This window comes from Schistocerca nitens, chromosome 2 (assembly GCF_023898315.1).
Source record: "Schistocerca nitens isolate TAMUIC-IGC-003100 chromosome 2, iqSchNite1.1, whole genome shotgun sequence".
NCBI classification, from domain to species: domain Eukaryota; kingdom Metazoa; phylum Arthropoda; class Insecta; order Orthoptera; family Acrididae; genus Schistocerca; species Schistocerca nitens.
Window position 1 is genome coordinate 1,098,155,741 of NC_064615.1, and position 19,562 is coordinate 1,098,175,302.

Genomic DNA, 19,562 nt, shown 5'->3' on the forward strand with positions numbered 1-19,562 from the left:
GGCCACTTCACGGTTGTGCGCTGACAACTGCTCAGTTGTTCGAGGAATGAGATTCAAATACCCTTCTGAATTTGTAGTTTTAGCTCTTGCGTGATTCTGCACGTCACGCATGATCTCTGGTGCTCTTTCCAAAGTCAGTTTGTAGATTCCTCGGCAACTCTCCGTCTGGATCTATGACAAGCTATCTACTTCATTTCGATGTATTATTGACTTCTTCATTATGGAAGGACTAAAAAAAGACTACGGACACAAAATTTTGGAGTGTTTAGAGAAGATTAAAAAGAACAAAGTTTATGTGGCACAAAGGTCACAGGTGTACCCCCACCTGCTCGTGGCCCGTGAAGGTTTCGACGCCAGCGATGTACAGAGGCTGTGTGATGTTTTGGAGACGTTACTCAAGTGCCAGCTGGGTGCTAATGATTGTGCAACACACTCGAAACAAGTGGACGCCTCTCAAATAACGGTTGCAGCCTCAGCCTAAGAGGCAACCACCTCACCTGGGGTGTCTGCCAGTGTCTGGTACACCGAACAACTCGTCTCCCTCCTGTAGGAGGCCCGCCACACCTCTAAGACAGTGCCCATCCCACAGCACTTTGAACACCGTCTCTGAACGCCAGTGCAGATAAGACCTTCATACGTGTGCGACACGTGCCTCATACAAAAAAGTCTTCCTCTTTATCTTCCAGAAACACTCTAAAATTCTGTACATCTAGTTTTTTTTTTTTTCAGACCTAGTCTAAGGCTTTTTAAAACTGGCGAATGGTCTCTGCAACATAACGGCTACAGACAAGCTAATTTTCTGTCAATACTCTAAGTGGTGTAGTGATTTAAATTTCTCATGTGTGATCCTAGCACGATACTGTTCGTATTTACTAATTTTCTTTGACGAACAATATTTCGATTTGTAACAGAACAGTTAATTGTATGAGATACACTGTTAATATTATCCTTAGAAGTGTTAATACTATGAACTGTAGTAGGACTGAGGAAACACTGTATTTTCAGCTATCGAACCTGTTTGCTAAAGAACTCTATTTGTTCGAATCACTATATTCTTTAAATTTATTATTTTACTCTCGTTGCTGGACTTTATCTCTTACTCGATCATCTATCTATCGTTGCACCAGACATGAAACGAGCTGTAATCGTTCATTTCTTTCTTTGTAACTGTCTGATAGCTTCTTGTTCGGTAGGGGGTAACTCCACTTAAATGAGAGGAAGGGGGGACAGTGCTCCCTCAGCGGAAAAGTTATTTATGCCTGCCGTTGTCACTCTTGACCGCTTCAGGCAATCGAACTTGCAGGGTTCTAATTGGTAGTAAACCGACTAATTAAGAAACTAAGGTGGTCGAAAAGGGTTACAGCACATAAAGAAGTAAGTTATCATAAGAATATGCGTATATTAGAACCAGGGACTGTAATACTGCGAAGAACGGTCTTTACAAAATTTCGGCTGCAGCCGATAATTTACTGCAGACACTCATAAGAATAATAGTGGCACATAAACGGAAATACGCATTGTTAGCAAGTTACTAAACAGGCAGACTCTTACCCCATCTGTTTCTAGACTCAGCTGCACTCGGCAGTAAGTCTATGACTGAAACCGTAATGGACACCGAGAACAAACGTGTGAGCTGAAGTTGATGTTTCTATTCCTCGCGAGTTGCGACAAGATATTAAAGAATGAGCAGCGACAAGAGCTTACAGAGTTGTGGACAACTAGCCGTTTGTCTGGAAGCTAACTTTAAGCCCGACATTGAAGATATCTTCAGGGGAAAGTTGTCATGATAATCCAGAGAGATCGGAGAGATCGTGGTAGTTCGGTCGAGATAGGGAGTGGGGGAGGGGGGGGGGGGAGGGAAAGAAGAAACGGGTGCGAATCTCTTCTGAGCACGTGGCGATGTTGGAGATGGCTTGCGACATCCAGCAGGCTGCTACAACGGCCCTGTCTGAAAGAGTTGCCCTCGCCACTATTAAATCCGTGGTGCTTTACTGTCGGCTGTTTTACGCATCACTGTCCCGCAGGACTAGATGCTTGGCCACAACAGACCAACGTATCAGGAACTGAGTCCTGATTTGCTGTCGCTGCCATTGTGTAAAATCAACTAAATCGCAAATCCAAGGCTACAGATGTCAAAAATACTTCCTGTGTGACGACTATCTGACACAGTATCGCAGAACCACCTGGCCTATCCCAATTACAAACAAGACCAGTCCAAGTTGCAAATTTTTATTTTTTATTGATTCGATGATTTGTTTCGGACCGAGACCCATTTTCAAATCACCATAACATAGTCGAAAATGGCATTTCCGAATATGTCAAAAACGTGCAATGAACATTTACAGTGCATGCAAATAACTCATCGAATGAACAAAACTTCGGATCGGTTTTTCGTTCACTGATTACCAGAAGTTGCTGACCCAAACTACAGCAGCATACTGGAAGTTCGTAAAACCACCCATGTTAACTATGCCAAATGTACAATCCTTGCACAACTGCATCATCTACACAGCCTCAACCCGAATGATCTAATAAATATAAAGTACACGCATTATTCACGACACTAAACTTACATTCCGCATCCCAACTACATGCATTCCATCCTCACCATCAAAGATATTGAGTTCAGATCCACAGTTTTCTACACCGTCAGTCGAGCTCACCGTCATCATCTCAACAGTTTCTTGTGTCGCATCCCTAACATGAAAGACATCCAGTTTAGAACCACTGTTTTCCACAACATTCACTCTCTTTCAACGTCCACATATCGTCCAACAGATGACGATAACAGCCACAGTCACCTTCCATTTTAACATCCAAGTCACCTATTCCAAAAAGCAACCCAACTTTATCTTCAGCCACACCAAAACATCAGCTTAAAACCTATACCTAACCTTGTTTCGCCACATAAAACATCAAGACAAAGCAGCAGCATAGCATTCCATCCATATGTCTGTTCCATCAAATCCAACGAGATCTTCATCACTCACATGTTGTAATGCTACAACTATACTTTAATGAAAATGGTTACAGTCTCGTAACACAGTCCCAGTCACTATACACTCTACAAAGCACAGATAATTGCTACAACATACAATCAGATGGTATTGCCATTGGGTGCTTGTGAGATATCCTGATACCAGCACCTCATTCTGCAGATCAGAAACCCTGGGATTGGTGATACACATGAACAAAAACACTGCCACATTTTCCAACAACTGAACAATCTATTGAAAAAGGATTCATTCTCCTCTCATCCATAACAACCACACGTTACCAAACAACCTCAACAAGCCAGACTCAGTGCTTCATATCTTAAAGATATACTCACTGTATCTAATGACTGCTCGACAATTCGGTACGTACAATGTCACACAAATACGACCACCATATCTCTTGGTCCCAGTTTAAAATACCTGTCTATAACGCCACAAAACGAATTAAATACAGCATTTACAACACAAGACTATAAAGTCACACATTTTGTGAGTGTGTGGGTTGGTGCTATTCTGTCATTCTGCGCAACAGATTAATCTGAGATGTACCCTTTACCCTTTGGCCCCTGCAAGATGCAATTTCCACCCCCACACTACTACAAAAGTCAGACGGACACTCCTAAAGTTCTAAAGAGAAATGCCTGAAAAACTTTCAGCAATAAATACCTTCTGGAGTCGTCCACTGTAAGGAAATGACACAGAAATTCACAAAATGTCTTACGTAACTAGTGGGATACTTGGGTACTGGAGTAGCGCTAGTTAGTGTAAGATAAACATGAAAGTAACGAAAATTATTATTTATTTTGCAAAAATTCTGAGAAATCACAATAGCACTTTTAGTTATGAATTGAACACGTTATTTGCGGGTTCTTTTCAGAATGTGAAGTAACCTCTTAAGGATAGGATTCGCTAATGAAATTTCTATACAAAGTTTAAGATTGTTATTGACTTGGCAGAATGGCTGAGAGCCGCACCTACTCAACTTGAATAATTATCCATTAGAATGTTGCTAGGTACAGCAGAGGCTGTCACGTGTGATATGCAGTGAAGGGTACTGTTGTGGAGGAAATGTGGGGGTCGCAAGAGCTGTAGCTGCGATGACTGCTTTCTATGCCGCTCGCTGCCGACAAATAAGATAACTCTCGTTCTATCTGGATTGACCTTCGCCAATCAAACTCTCCCTATGCCTTGATGAAGTCAAGGACTCCTATTCGCCCCTAGTCTATTGGCGTGGTACACCGGTCAGATAACCAGTCCACCGCGATGCCACTCAAAAATTCGCTCGCAGGCGTTTAACTATTACTCAGTCCGTTCACACCGCACAGTAAGTGTGGCGGCCAACACAGAGAACAACGCTTAATCGCAAGGACTCAGTATAGAGTCACACTTCGATTCGCTCTCGACAGAGGTGCTCTCCCAGTGAAGTACTGAGGAGAGACTTGTTCCTCGCTCTTTGAGTACACGTACGAGCGCGCACGCTCTCGTTACGTGTTCTCGCTCCAAGAGTGACAACGGAATGGCCCCTCTGCACGCCAGACGTGAAGGGGTATATCTTTCGATCTCTTCCATTACTCCTTCAGCTCAAGGCGTCAGAAATATCGTCTGCCAATCAGCATTGCTATTCTAAAACGGGAGAATGACGTTTTGCTTAAGGCGACCAATCCGGAAATCTGTAGTATAGGTGTTTGGCGTTTGCTGTCTCCCTGTGAAAATCTCTGAAACTGCGTGCTATGTGTAAAGAATGCGTAGGCTGGCTGCTCCCACACAATGTAGCGGAATTTGCTTTTAAGCCGAACACGGGGTCGTCCTTTCACTCGGGCTAACGCTGTCTCCTCTACAGGCGGTCACTGGCCGACGTAGATAGCTTGGGACCGGCCTCCTGGTGTGCGGTTGCCTCTCTCGAGCTAAAAGCTCCTGTGACCGTCGAGTCTGGAATGTATGTGTGTACGCCAGCCTCGAGTATTTCAACCACAGTGCGCACTTGCGATTTATTAGTTATTTGCATATCGTTTACATGAATTCATACAATACTGACTTTATCTTATCGAGTTTGGGCTCGAATGAAGCGTCTTGATGTGCAGAATATGATTGTGAGGGCGGAATATGTAACCAATGAAGGAGACCACGACGTCTTACAATTTCAGGAAATTCTTATGAGAGGCTGCTCATGACTCTATTACTTTCGACCTCCTTAAAAAACCCTTATTTCCTACTAGCTCTAGTCAAGTTGTGTGATATCATGCTGTATGCAAGTTTATATCCCACGGCTCACCTATGATTTAAGGGTAGTGTCTTTGTATACTAATCAAAACGTCATGGGACCCAGGTTCAAACCTCGCTACTGCTTAAATTTAGAATAAAAACCATCAGTAATGATGGATGGGCGGATAGAGCTTCAAGGCACTTTCTTCCCCTGCTCCTAAAACCCTGAAGAGTCAGCAGTGCTCAAAGGCATGAGAATGCAGAAGGTAATCGGAACCACTGGTGCCTGTCCACAGGACATGTGGCCTATAATTGAAAAGTGGTATGATGACTCCTCCATTGGCGAAATATTCCGCAATAGTCGCACATTCGGATCTCTGGGAGGAAACTGGCAAGTGCCAGGTGTCCCAATGAATTATGTTTACTGTATAGCTCCTTGTCTGGCACACCATGCTTCTATTGTTATTGTAAATCTTACTCAACAGCGTATCTCCATCTGCCTCGATAACTTCACCTCTTGGTGTAGCCTCTGCTACATCAAAATCACTTATGTTAAAAACCCAAGGAATTATCACAATAAATACCACCAATCATTTCTCTCTCCCTAACTTCCACCATGGCACACATAAACATGACTGTGTGGTGGTACTCTCTTCAAAGGTAAGCTGGTTCGAATCCAGGTGATGGAAGAAATTTGCATTGCTGGTATATCCCCAGTAATGGGAGGGGGAATTGAAGTAAAGTTTCCCATCACCAGACCTCGTGTCAGTGTTCTACATTACATTACCTCTCCTCAGTGTATCATGATACACTGATGCCTGTGACACTGTTGAAGGTGACACATGTGGTGTCGACGATACTCGCCTGCAGCAAATCGTCAATCGACCACCGCAGAGATGCTGTACACCTAAGCAGCATCGCCACCGCCTATGAGAAAGAGGTAGTAAGCCACTCCTCCTGTAGCTTCGAGGCGCCACACACGACAAGTATTTCCAGCTCTGCCAGTGCCTGGTACGAGTTCTGCCAGAGTCCAGCCTGAGTTCTGTCTACGAGGGTATCAACAGTTCCATGACGACTGCAGAGAAGCGACGAAGTTCTGCCTTCAGAGTGCAGTGTCGGCGTAACGTCACTCAGTCAAGCCTAGGCCAAGCATGCACGTACAGAGAGTCGAGGGCCAACAACAGACACATATTTGGCACAGTTGTAGTAAACGTCCAGTGCTCATCATCTGCAGACTTGCACTGTAATGCCGCTCAGTGTTTTCAGCAGCTCCTGTGTATTTGGACCCCAATTAATACCACACGTGTTCACGCAGCCACAGCCATGAGGAGCTAAAGATAAGTGTATTGCTTTCCAAACAATAAGGCGTTCTGATCATTGACTGTTTCATTTATCTACTTGTAAATTTATTAAAAGCATGACACAACAACATGTGTGTCAGATGTGGATGTTAAGCTCTTAACGCATCCATTACAGTCATGTACACTCAACAGATAACTCCGAGTCACAGTTCTCTCACAATGCAAGGACAGTGCCCAATTACGTGCTGGAAGATAAGCGCTTGAAGTAAGGCGGTGGACCTGCTGCTCCATTCCTCTCTGCTGACATGGGCAGAGGACTCTCACTTTCTCATATCTTGGAATAATCACGCATCCCCAGCTTACAACAAACTCAAATTAAGAAGACAGGAAACTCGACAATGTGGGGATTCCATCATTCAGCCATCCTCTGTACTTGGGTAAAACCCACTGAACGAGGCGATGCTGTGGTAAGCTGTTGGCTCCAGGCTTGATTTTCGACCATATTTAGTTTCTCTGCGATGTCCCTACACAGCTTAAGGTGAATGATACGACGGTTCCTATGGATGGACGCAGCTGTCCTGCTTCCCCGTTCTTCCCAATTCTGGGTTATGCTCTAATAGCTGTTTCACCAACAGGACGTTAACCCCTGATCTTGTTTCTTCCTTCGTCTTTCCAAAAGCCTTAGTAGCCCCAGTGTTACTTTCGCCAATATAGCTTGGATCTCAGCACTCTCAAAAATTTACCATTCCTTACAGTCTTAGAACACCTTGCATTCTGTATCATATTTGCAGTCTCAGACGCAACCTCTACCAGCTGATTACATTGCCCTCTCTTCTGAAGTTCATCAGACTTTGTCACAAATTGTAAACGTCCCATAAACGTGGGGAACAAAAGCAATTTTTCTCGCCTATCCTCTGGATACCTAGGCTTCTGGTGCGCCTATACCAACATGTCATATCCACCCTCCACTTGCCACCCTTCTGTATCCTATTCGAGCGGAACTTCAGCTGGCTAGTTCTTCCTGCTCCAGAATAGTATGTAGACACTTACTCCTCCAACCAGCTATAATCCTAGCGTCTACGCCTCTTCAATATGTAGATGATCCCGCTTCCAGCCTCCTGACCACTGTCATCCCTCCCTCACACCTCCCTGTACCCACATCAACTTGTCAATCATACTTCCCAGCCCACTCCAACACCTTGAATACATACACCCTTTCTGGCCGGCACCTGCATCATGCTGTATTACCCTCGTAGTAGTTATTGGGAACTGACTGCCAGTGACTTGCCAGAAGAAAGAGCCTTATCTTCACCATAGCACCATCATCAACTTCAATGTACATGTGTTTATGTAGAGACACTATGGCTTTTATTTTTTTGAAACCTATCATTTTATTCATTCTCCCATAAAAGCAATACTGGCCTAACTTCGATAGGCTGAAGAGCAGCAAAGTGTCCGAAGCTTGCGCACCACACGATAATGTGGTGGGAGTGGAATGAATAACAAAGAAAATGGAGTGTTTACGACAAAGTCGTGCATTCGGCCTTTCACAGAACGTGCCGGTGTATAAGAATCTTTCAGAACTTATTCGTCTTACTGGGTATACATTTGCGCTCAACACGCCAATGAACTATACAGGGTGAGTCACCTAACATTACCGCTGGATATATTTCGTAAACCACATCAAATACTGACGAATCGATTCCACAGACCGAACGTGAGGAGAGGGGCTAGTGTAATTGGTTAATACAAACCATAAAAAAATGCACGGAAGTATGTTTTTTAACACAAACCTACTTTTTTTAAATGGAACCCCGTTAGTTTTGTTAGCACATCTGAACATATAAACAAATACGTAATCAGTGCCGTTTGTTGCATTGTAAAATGTTAATTACATCCGGAGATATTGTAACCTAAAGTTGACGCTTGAGTACCACTCCTCCGCTGTTCGATCGTGTGTATCGGAGAGCACCGAATCACGTGGGGATCCAAAGGGAACGGTGATGGGCCTTAGGTACAGAAGAGACTGGAACAGCACATTACGTCCACATGCTAACTCCTTTTTATTGGTCTTTTTCACTGACGCACATGTACATTACCATGAGGTGTGAGGTACACGTACACACGTGGTTTCCGTTTTCAATTACGGAGTGGAATAGAGTGCGTCCCGACATGTCAGGCCAATAGATGTTCAATGTGGTGGCCATCATTTGCTGCACACAATTGCAATCTCTGGCATAATGAATGTCGTACACGCCGCAGTACATCTGGTGCAATGCCGCCGCAGGCTGCCACAATACGTTGTTTCATATCCTCTGGGGTTGCAAGCACATCACGGTACACGTTCTCCTTTAACGTACCCCACAGAAAGAAGCCCAGAGGTGTAAGATCAGGAGAACGGGCTGGCCAATTTATGCGTCCTCCACGTCCTATGAAACGCCCGTCGAACATCCTGTCAAGGGTCAGCCTAGTGTTAATTGCGGAATGTGCAGGTGCACCATCATGCTGATACCACATACGTCGACGTGTTTCCAGTGGGACATTTTCGAGCAACGTTGGCAGATCATTCTGTAGAAACGCGATGTATGTTGCAGCTGTTTGGGCCCCTGCAATGAAGTGAGGACCAATAAGGTGGTCGCCAATGATTCCGCACCATACATTTACAGTCCACGGTCGCTGTCGCTCCACCTGTCTGAGCCAGCGAGGATTGTCCACGGACCAGTAATGCATGTTCCGTAGATTCACGGCCCGGTGGTTTATGAAACCCGCTTCATCGCTAAACAGGTAGAACTGCAACGCATTCTCTGTTAATGCCCATTGACAGAATTGCATTCGATGATTAAAGTCATCACCATGTAATTGCTGATGCAGCGACACATGAAACGGGGGAAAGCGGTGACGATGCAGTATGCGCATGACACTACTTTGACTCAGTCCACCGGCTCTCGCAATGTCCCGTGTACTCATGTGTGGGTTCATGGCAACAGCAGCTAACACACCAACTGCACCCGCTTCTCCTGTGACGGGCCTGTTACGGACCCGTTTGCGTGATATGACCATACCTGTTGCATACAGTTGGCGGTAGATGTTTTGCAATGTGCGGCACGTTGGATGCTCTCTGTCCGGGTACCGTTCTGCATGCACCCTTCAAGCTTCAGCTGCATTTCGTCGACACTCGCCATAGATGAGTATCATCTCCGCCTTTTCAGAGTTCGAATACACCATGGTCACAGTTCCTACAACACTACACTATCACAGACGTCTGGTAACACGGTGTACTACAGTTGGTCTGCGTGCGGAGACGAATGCAGAATAACAATAGCAGCAAGCGCTACATGCGGACATTGCGACAGCTAGAACAAACCACAACAGTGCACTACAGCCACACTCGTAAACACGGTCGTCATCGTAAACATGTCCCTGCAGATGCTGCTCGCCGACCGTGGCCCGTGTTTGTTACAAGACGCAACTGAATGTCGAAGGCTTCAATCGTCAACTTTAGGTTACAATATCTCCGGATGTAATTAACATTTTACAATGCAACAAACGGCACTGATTACGTATTTGTTTATATGTTCAGATGTCCTAACAAAACTAACGGGTTTCCATTTTAAAAAAACGTAGGTTTGTGTCAAAAAACATACTTCCGTGCATTTTTGTATGGTTTGTGTTAAACAGTTACACTAGCCCCTCTCCTCACGTTCGGTCTGTGGAATCGGTTCGTCAGTATTTGATGTGGTTTACGAAATATATCCAGCGGTAACGTTAGATGACTCACCCTGTATACATTGGATGCTGTGTAGCATATCAGTATCATTCTCCTTTGATTTGTACTCTGAACAGGAATAGTGCTCGAGGAAAACGACCATCAGGACTTCTCAGAATACAGTAGGTAAAGCCGTCATCAAGCTGAAGCCTGGTTTGGTCACCACAATGCTTCGCGAGCCACTGTCCTACTGCAGGTTGTGGTCACTCGCCGTCTTCCTACTTCTGAACTAACTTACCCAGTTAATAATTGTGGGACACAGTTAATTATTGGGTCTCCGAACAATTCTACAGTTCCAACATTTTCGATTTCCATAAATCGATGTCAGAGGTGAAAGAAGAGATAAGTGACAGAAGGAATCTCGGGAGCAATGCCTGAATCCCAAATCTCTGGAGTTGTAATCCCACATTCATCCACTCAGCAGCTGAGGCATATATGTCCCAATTGCATTTATTGCTGCATTATTATCATTACTCTAGGTACAAGTGAGGCGAAGTAATTACATTTTTCTGCGTGTTTTTGAATGTATGCAAACAGACTATTAACACTAAATCGTTCATTGTGGTAAAGGTACTTCCAAAATCGTCAGTTACTGTATTTTGAAAGTGAAATATCACACAGACGAGAATTCAGCCTGCATCCTATTTCTTTGTACAGGACGCCTATGGAGTTGAGTCAAAAGAGTATATTCTATATGGACGTAGTTAGATATAAAAAAAAATACGTATCCAACGGATCAGTGTATGGACGATCACACCTTCCTCAGATATCTATGTGTCTCGCTGTCCCCCTTGCTTTATTGCGGATCGTTCTAGTAATTCTGCTTAGAAAGACTTCCTCAACACTTGTCAATTTTCCATTAATCTTTCAACGTTGAGCCACATGAGGCTTTATTATTCTTCATATTCAGTTATTTGCGTGGTAAGATCAAAAGTTTGTCATGACGATTTCAAAAGGTAGTTGAGGTGGTAATGTTGGGATTTCGTGGTAACCATTTTAATGTGGCATTAAATGCTGCAGAACCAAATACAATCCGAGAATAAGTTGTTCATTAAGAAACCCATACATCTGAACAACAAAACGAGACTCAAGCTCCTTCCTTCTACAACCACACAAGATCCGTGATTGCCTTGTCATGGAGGTGAGATACTGAAAACTTTTGTTGTACAGAGAAATGGAAGTTCCCATTCATGCAAGCTTCAAAAGAATGTGGTGCTAACAGGTATTCTGATCACACAATGGCCCACATAATGTGAGGTAGGTTCCTTTCCAACTCTTGCTGATAATGGGTACTTTCCTTAGACAAGAAAACAATATTTTTCCTGAGCAAACAGTGGTATATGGCACATTTATAAGTAAACAACACTCTTGAGCGAGACATGGCACAAGTCGCCACAACGAAGTACGGCAGGTTACAAATCGCTGCTCCATACTACTGTCAGATAATTCAGTAACAAACATGGGCCTAAATCCTTTCGTATTCATATTTTTTCAGTGTGGTCGTGCATTGTTGAAGAAGATGCTTGAAGTCCAACTGCTCTTTTGCAAATGATTTTCATTGGAGACTGCTCATCTGATTAAGAGTGGGTGACACACGTTTCCTGTCACTTTTTATTGCTTCCAATATCTGGTCTGTCTTTGAGACAGCCTAAAAATACAGGACATTTATCTCAATCAGGCATGGCTACTTTACGAGGGGGACTGAAGCAAATGGTCTCATCATACCTTACATAGTTTTTCCTATCTGCGGATGTTCATGCACCCACGAATCCTCCACTAGTCTCTCCTTTACAAGATAACTGTTGGCCCATGGATTCGGAACTCAAAGACTGCAGTGCTGAAACAAAAATATAATTCTGTTTTTTTAACATCTTCAGTGCAGGACTGTCAATAAAACCTATTTACTTCCTTATTTTTACAATGTCAAGAGCGATGCAGGGACTTCTTGGACATGATGAAATAGACGTGAATATTAACAATGATACCTGTCTTTGTTAATATTCTTACTTTGTGTTGCCGGCCGCGGTGGTCTCGCGGTTCTAGGCGCGCAGTCCGGAACCGTGCGACTGCTACGGTCGCAGGTTCGAATCCTGCCTCGGGCATGGATGTGTGTAATGTCCTTAGGTTAGTTAGGTTTAAGTAGTTCTAAGTTCTAGGGGACTGATGACCACAGCAGTTGAGTCCCATAGTGCTCAGAGCCATTTGAACCGTTTTTTACTTTGTGTTGACATGCCGCCTTACATACTTCTGGGTCACTGAACCTGGATAATGTGGGTAAACAACGCCCAGGCTCGTCATCCAGAGAAGACTTTGGATTCAGCTGCCTGCAGTGAACGGCCACCACCTACTTGCTGTCGTTTTCTTGCAGACGAGGAGTGGCAGCTGGAGGACAGAAGCCACGATACGCTCTCCGTGGACACTGACTGCGTGCAGCTGTTGGTGAACGCCCTGGACCACCCCACGTGTCCGCTGGAAGACCTGCCGCTGGAAGCCGTTAAGCAGCGCGAGCAGTGCCGCGAGCAGCTGTGGGACGACGTGGTGCAGAGGTCGCCCCACATACCCGTCACCAGCTACCTGGCCTACACGCAGAGGATAAACGTCAACCTCTGTCTGCTGGCCTGGATGGCTGTCAACTCGTACGGCATTTGTCAGGACGTCCCGTTTAGTATGCTACAGTCCGTGCACGATGCTCGCTGCTATTTCGATAGTCCCGACGATCAATCGTGTCTGCAGTCGAACGCTACAGACGCCATCTGCTCTGTTTCCAGAGCTATTCTGTTGCTAAAGTGTCGCGACTTTTCCTCCATTAGGACTTTCTATAATTGTAAGTTCACTAGTTACGCATTTCCATTATACCATAGTAGTAGCAGTGTACTGTATCAGGAGCTAACAGAAGAAACACTGAACTACAGAAAGAGTTTAAACAACGCTACCTTGAGATACAAGGATTTCAAAATAGACAGCTTGAAGCCTTTAGAAATCTCATTTATACTGATAAATATCATTTTCCGTTTTTCGACTGCCGGAGTATACATGTACCTTCCCCAGTTACGTAATTTGCCTGGAAAGGTATTCTTGTCCTTTCAGATCACGTGCATGGTCCAGATCCTGTGTTCTGAGGTCGTGTATCGTATGGCAGGCGTCCCTGACTTACCAACAGCAGTGCTGATAGACAGCGCCCTCACACTTCTCAGCTGTATCTGGCTGAACTCATTCTGCTACCAGATGTATGCTTGTGTTCGCCATCTCAGGCTTCCTGACCAGCTACTACCTGTTGAAGTAAGCCAGTTATTCCGTCGTGAGGTGCTGTGTGCGTTTATACCGTGGAGTATAGTATGTGTGGCAGCTGTTGCTTTGGAAAAGACGAGTAAACATCACCTGATCCACAGTCGCATAGTAGTCCTTGCAGGGATTTCAGTGTCTGTGGCATTCAATTTGGTTTGTCTCGGACTGCTTGGATACATGTACCTACGTACTCGGTGCTCCATGCGGCAACTCGAAATTTTTGATAACAAGAAATTTGCCTCAAAGAAGCAATGTCTTTTTATGTCAGTTAAGGCCATTATATTAAGTGGAATAGGAATTATTATTAGAATTGGGTTCCACCAGGCTCAGGGAATAGCGCAGTTAGTGTACTATATGCATCTAGTTACGATGGTGCAAGGACCAGTGCTCTTCGTCTGTTTCGTTTGCAATGGAACGACGCTCCCCATACTCAAGAACAGGATACTTCTTTGGTGGAACCCAACCGACATCCCTGCAGGTCTAGAGCTGTGTTCGGCAGCCGAGAGGAATCTGCCAGGAGAAACAATGAACAGTCTCCCTTTTCAGAATCCTAGCTGTAGCCTCCTTCAGTATTTTTCGCAAATAACTGTCTCCACACTACACTGCGTTAAGCCCAGCAATAAAAATGGACTCTACCTGGTATGACAATATTAAATGTCATTAAATCTCATATCGTACAGCCAGTACTTCTCTTTCCTAACGTCTCCTTCATTTATAACTGTGTGCTTATTTGTGAGTGGTAGCCCCTGTCTACCTATTCTAATGCACTGAGACTACTTACTAAAATAGTTGGGAAATGCTTCGTGTATACAATAGGCTGCGTCAATCACACAGCCTGTTATATACAAGGAAAACGCAGCACGTTGTCGAAGGAATTCCCGTTCGTCAGGGTCATCTACCGTGGCGATGGTGCATTTCTGGACACATATTCGTATGACGTCTTTTCTCCGTTTTCCGTCGAGGATCTGTCTTTGCAGTTTGTCGATTTTATTAATGTATGATATTAGTATATATCATTTTATGTCTGAAACAAAGAAATTTTCCATGTGTGTGTGAAAGATGTACTTTTACATGATTTGTAATTCAAGTACCATGACAAGTGACATTCAGATACTTATAAAATCAAAAGAGAGGGGCCAATGACTGAAGTGGTGTGTGCATGAAAGTGTAAATGGGTTTGTTGAGCTTATTAGTGGTTCGATTACATAGAGTGGCTCAAACAGGTATAGTAATAAAGTAACAGATGACTTGTTGTGTGAAATGTGGCTTGAAGTGAACGCAAAATGTCGAATGACAGAGTTATATGAGATTAGCATTATTGGGTTTGTGAGACAAGATGGTGATTTGTTAAGCTAGAGGTTTGTAAGGGTACTATGGCAGATGTTAAAAGTTAATGTTCCATGTGCCACTCTTGAGCAAGGAAGAACATTACTTAAAGGCGTATTTACAGAAACAGTACTGTGGAAGGATAAACTTGTGCCAGTACTGTGAGTCCTGGAAAACGTGCCATAGTAGCTTCACTAGGAGCACACAGTACGCCGAAATTGTTGTGATTCGTAATCAATAGACGATCTCCCATTTGTTCAAATAAAACCTGAGTGAGCAAAGTGAAGGAGTGTCTGTGTGAATTTAGTATCCAGCCCAACTGAAAATCCTGTGATAAATAGTATTACGTGGAGTCATTTTCGCGAATTGTGAAAGTACAGCCATCATCGCGCACTTAGCAGGCACCCGCAGTGTTAACCGCGATTTTCGCACTGGACGCAGTGGAACCAGAGGCCGCAGCGCCACGAGGGAGGCAGGTGCCGGGTGCAGCCCGCCTGGCCGCAGGCGGCGCCGGCAGCTCAACACATTCTGTAAAACCGTTTCACGGAGATTTGCAGGCCGTGCGCCTCGATTCTGTCAGCGCAGCGCCAAGCCAACCCTGGCCCGCTTTGCGTGACGTCACAAGAGCGCGCCGCGGCCTTCTCTTTAGGTGGTGGTGGCCAGAGCCGACACGGGGCGCACTGCGGGTGCTTAGCGGCCCACCCAGACAAGCGTCCTGCACCACCGGGACACGCGTAAAGTCAGTCCGACACAGTGGTCGCCGCTGGAAAGTATCGAACCTCATCGCTCGAAAGCCAGTAGTTAACGGCCCTCGTGCTACCTACTTACCCCCAGGCAAAATCCCGAGTTCCGGCCGCAGTACTGGGAACATTCACAGCCGAGTCCAGGAAATTACTTTCGACTGGCTGTACGAAATACACAGTTCAAACTCAACAGGAAGACGGTCACTCAAAAAACATTACTCCCAAATTTGGATAACAAACTGAGATTATCGCTATCCAATTACCCCAGCCAAGCCAGTCATTTGAGTCGGAGCACCACTGCCACTTAGCTAACATCACCGAGTTTTCCCTGAGCTACAGTTCGCCGTAAACGCCCACACTAACTACTATGCAACATTCGCAGATGACAGGAAAGTTCTTAAGCGGTAATGGATGCGCGCAAACGAGAACGCGTGTGGAAACTCGAGAACACTGTGCGTCGCGACACAGAACTCCGCTCCGGAGCGCCCGCGACCCGCCACGTCGGCCACAAGGTCGCCGACGTCCAGCTTTCGATTCCCCGAGCTCCGAGCCTCTCCACGAAATCCTTCTACACGTGGGCCTTTCAGCCAATCAGGAGCAGCAGAGGACTGGAAGTCCCACCACTGGCCACTCCCTGCTGCTTACAGCCGCTGCTGTCACGTTCTAGTCTTCAAAAAGGCGAACCAGCGAGAAGATATGGGTGGTCAGGGAATCACAACCCTTTGACTCGTGGGGTATCAAGCATTAACTTCTGCAACCAAATACCTATTAAGGGCTTTCATCTGATGTATCCGGAGACAAGCATTCTCGCAGCCGAAACTGCTTGAACTGTTGTTACATGTACGTAGATGTTCGACAGCACACGTGTTACTCAGACGATGTCCCCTGCAAAGTACATCATGCGTAACTCGCGCCACTGCCGTCAAATGCAGCATTGTCAGAGCGACTCAGACTTGGGATCAGCAGTCTGCACAACCGCCACACTTTGAGACAGGGACGACCAACTCGCATCTGCCGAGGCTAAAGGTACGTTGTCCAAGACGCGACGCACACTAGCGACTGCGACGGGTCGCTACGTGACGTCAGAAGTTGCCTGCTGGCGCATGCGCAGTTCGAGTTTGGGATGCGACGCGCGACTGTTGCGGCAGCTGTCGCAGCACTGCACCAGTGAGCAGTGTTGCGACGGAAGTCGCACGACACAAAGACGTACGGCTGCCAGAAAGATGTCGAGCCAGTCAAGGAAAACTGAAATGAGCCACTCACAGGATGTGATGCTCTGTGAGCTGGTCTCGCAACATCCTTGCCTTTACGATTTGAAGAACCCTAAATATAGACACTATGTTCAGACATAGAATTTGGGAAGAAATTGGTGGACATTTGAAACTGGCAGGTGAGTGAAATATATAATATTTTCCCATTAATGCAAATTTTTCAGGCCTGTTATGAAAATCATATAATCCATGCAGATGTAGAATTAGAATGATGAAAATGAACTTGAAGGTCAATTTTCGCATTACTCTTTTTTGTGACGATAAAAATTGAAAACGGCAAGTACATTACAAAATGAACAATCTAAAGTACAACGAGAAAGTTACATTTTACAATACCTTCACTTCGAAAGTAAACGGTAGATTGGTGTCTTGATGATACCTTCTAGTTGTGAAAAACCACCACCAGATTGTTGTACAGCTTTCTGTAATCAATAGATGTTCGTTTTTGAGGAAGGCGTTTCTCAACAGATTGCGCAAACAGTTTGCTGCAATAAGTAATTTGTCACATTCACTTCAATTCATTGGTAGAAGATGGTGCTCAAAAAACCGTTTTTGAGGAAGGCGTTTCTCAACAGATTGCGCAAACAGTTTGCTGCAATAAGTAATTTGTCACATTCACTTCAATTCATTGGTAGAAGATGGTGCTCAAAAAACTTGTGCCAAAAGTGCACTACTGTTTTACAAGGCCCTTCTGGTCTGACACAGTTCACAATTGAAATTCGTCTTTTGTAAATCCTGGAGTCATCTTTTGAGTGCAGCTTGGCAAGATTAAATGTTCATGTCATCCATAACGATGTATGCTGTCAGAATATAAGAATATGGAAGTTCATTTAGATGGGAATAAAGAGTCAGCCGGCTATGAAAGTTGCCTTAGCTTGTTCCAAAAGTTTCTGCATGGGAGAAACTGACAAGTATAATTTGGGGAAATTTTGTGAACAAGCACGGACATTATTTCTTCCACATTTCTGCTAGTGTATACTGTAGACGTTCAGAATGAAAATTCTAGAAATGTTTAAGGTGTAACCCTATCTTGTTGTCAAGAACTTGAAACAATGGAATGACGCTAGCGTGCGCTTATTGTTAATAAACTTATCTTTCATTGGAATTTTAGGTGAAATGTGCAAAAACACATGGAGGAATATTCGGGACTCGTATCAGAGAAATAAACGAGAAAGAAAGCTTGGAACAGGTTCAGATGCCTCAGCAAAACCAAGAAAATTGGTTCTGCTTGATCACTTGGCTTTAAGAAACCTACATTTCGTGGCATTTTAAATGAAATTGTCAAGAGCATATGGAGAAATATTAGTAACTCATACCGGAGAAATATATGACATAAAATGGTTTCATTAGGTCGAAATGTGTCAGCGAAACAAAACAAATGCATTCTCTATCGTGTGATGACCACACGATTCTCGTTGCGCGTCGACAGAACTGGCGGCTAGTCGCGACGCTCCCGGAGATATATGAGCCCAAATCTCGGAAACGGAGATAGATATCATTCTGATCTCAACTTTAAAAATAATTTCGATATGTTAGCTTCTTTTCATCGGCAACGATGTATGACCTAACGTGAACCATACGTAAAGTAGCCAGCGACCACATTTTTCACTGTACACAATTCAAATTTTATGCAGTAGGTTACTTGTAAATTAAGTATCGGAATAACTGTGACGAATATCGGAAAAATAGACACCTCATTATCAAGCTGTGATGTGAAACTGTAAGATACGCAAACATCAATTTTTTGTGCCTTTTACTTTCCTCACAATTGATAGAGAAGTAATATACAGCGAAAAAATCACGCAAAACCGGAAGAGATACTTTTCAATTTTTTAAAGTAAAAGGAGAATCTGTGGCAACGGCCTTGCCACAGTGGATACACCGGTTCCCGTGAGATCACCGAAGTTAAGCGCTGTCGGGCGTGGCCGGCGCTTGGATGGGTCACCATCCCGCCGCCACGTGCTGTTGCCATTTTTCGGGGTGCACTCAGCCTCGTGATGCCAATTGAGGAGCTACTCGACCGACTAGTAGCGGCTCCGGTCAAAGAAAACCGTCATAACGACCGGGAGAGCGGTGTGCTGACCCCATGCCCCTCCTATCCGCATCCTCACCTGAGGATGATACGGCGGTCGGATGGTCCCGATGGGTCGCTTGCGGCCTGTAGACGGAGTTAGTTAGTTAGTTAGTTAAAAGGAGAATCTGTATCGAAAAAGTAACTCTGGGAGCCGATGTAACTTTGTTGCATTAACATACAGTATTTTTTACAGCAAGAAAATCGGAATTCTTATTTTTCTTATGTATTTGAATCCGCCGCCGCCGACCGGAGCTTGGGAAACGGCGACGACTCCAGTCGTGTTGCGGCCGTGTCGCCGTCTGCCAGGGTGGGAAAAGAGGAGGGGGCAGCGTCGCAGTCGCAGCCAACTGTCGCGTCTTGCACAACGTAACTTAAAGGCACAGAACTCAACGTTGACTGCGAGCGTTCTCAAGCAGGGCGTGGGGACTATGGATCGTCCTGTTACCGATATGCAACAACAGTTTTCAGCGCACCAGACTGAAGTAGAGAACTCTGTCTCCAGCAGATGTCCAGAAACGCAACGCTATGCGAACTAGCCGAAAACCCGGACAAGAAACCCGAAGTAAACATCCAAAGCCGCCACAAACACGATACTCCA

General features: G+C 44.8%; 1 protein-coding gene across 3 annotated transcripts in view; it reads left to right on the top strand.

Annotated features, from left to right (window-relative positions):
• LOC126237489 (uncharacterized) overlaps positions 1–15,162 on the top strand; it is a 71,661-nt gene extending 56,499 nt beyond the window's left edge. For all 3 annotated transcript variants that reach the window (XM_049947634.1, XM_049947637.1, XM_049947635.1), the window contains one exon: positions 12,634–15,162. In XM_049947634.1, coding sequence (XP_049803591.1) covers positions 12,634–14,195 — 1,562 coding nt within the window. In that variant the 3' untranslated portion in view covers positions 14,196–15,162. The remainder of the gene's footprint in view (positions 1–12,633) is intronic.
• The last annotated feature ends 4,400 nt before the right edge of the window (positions 15,163–19,562 follow it).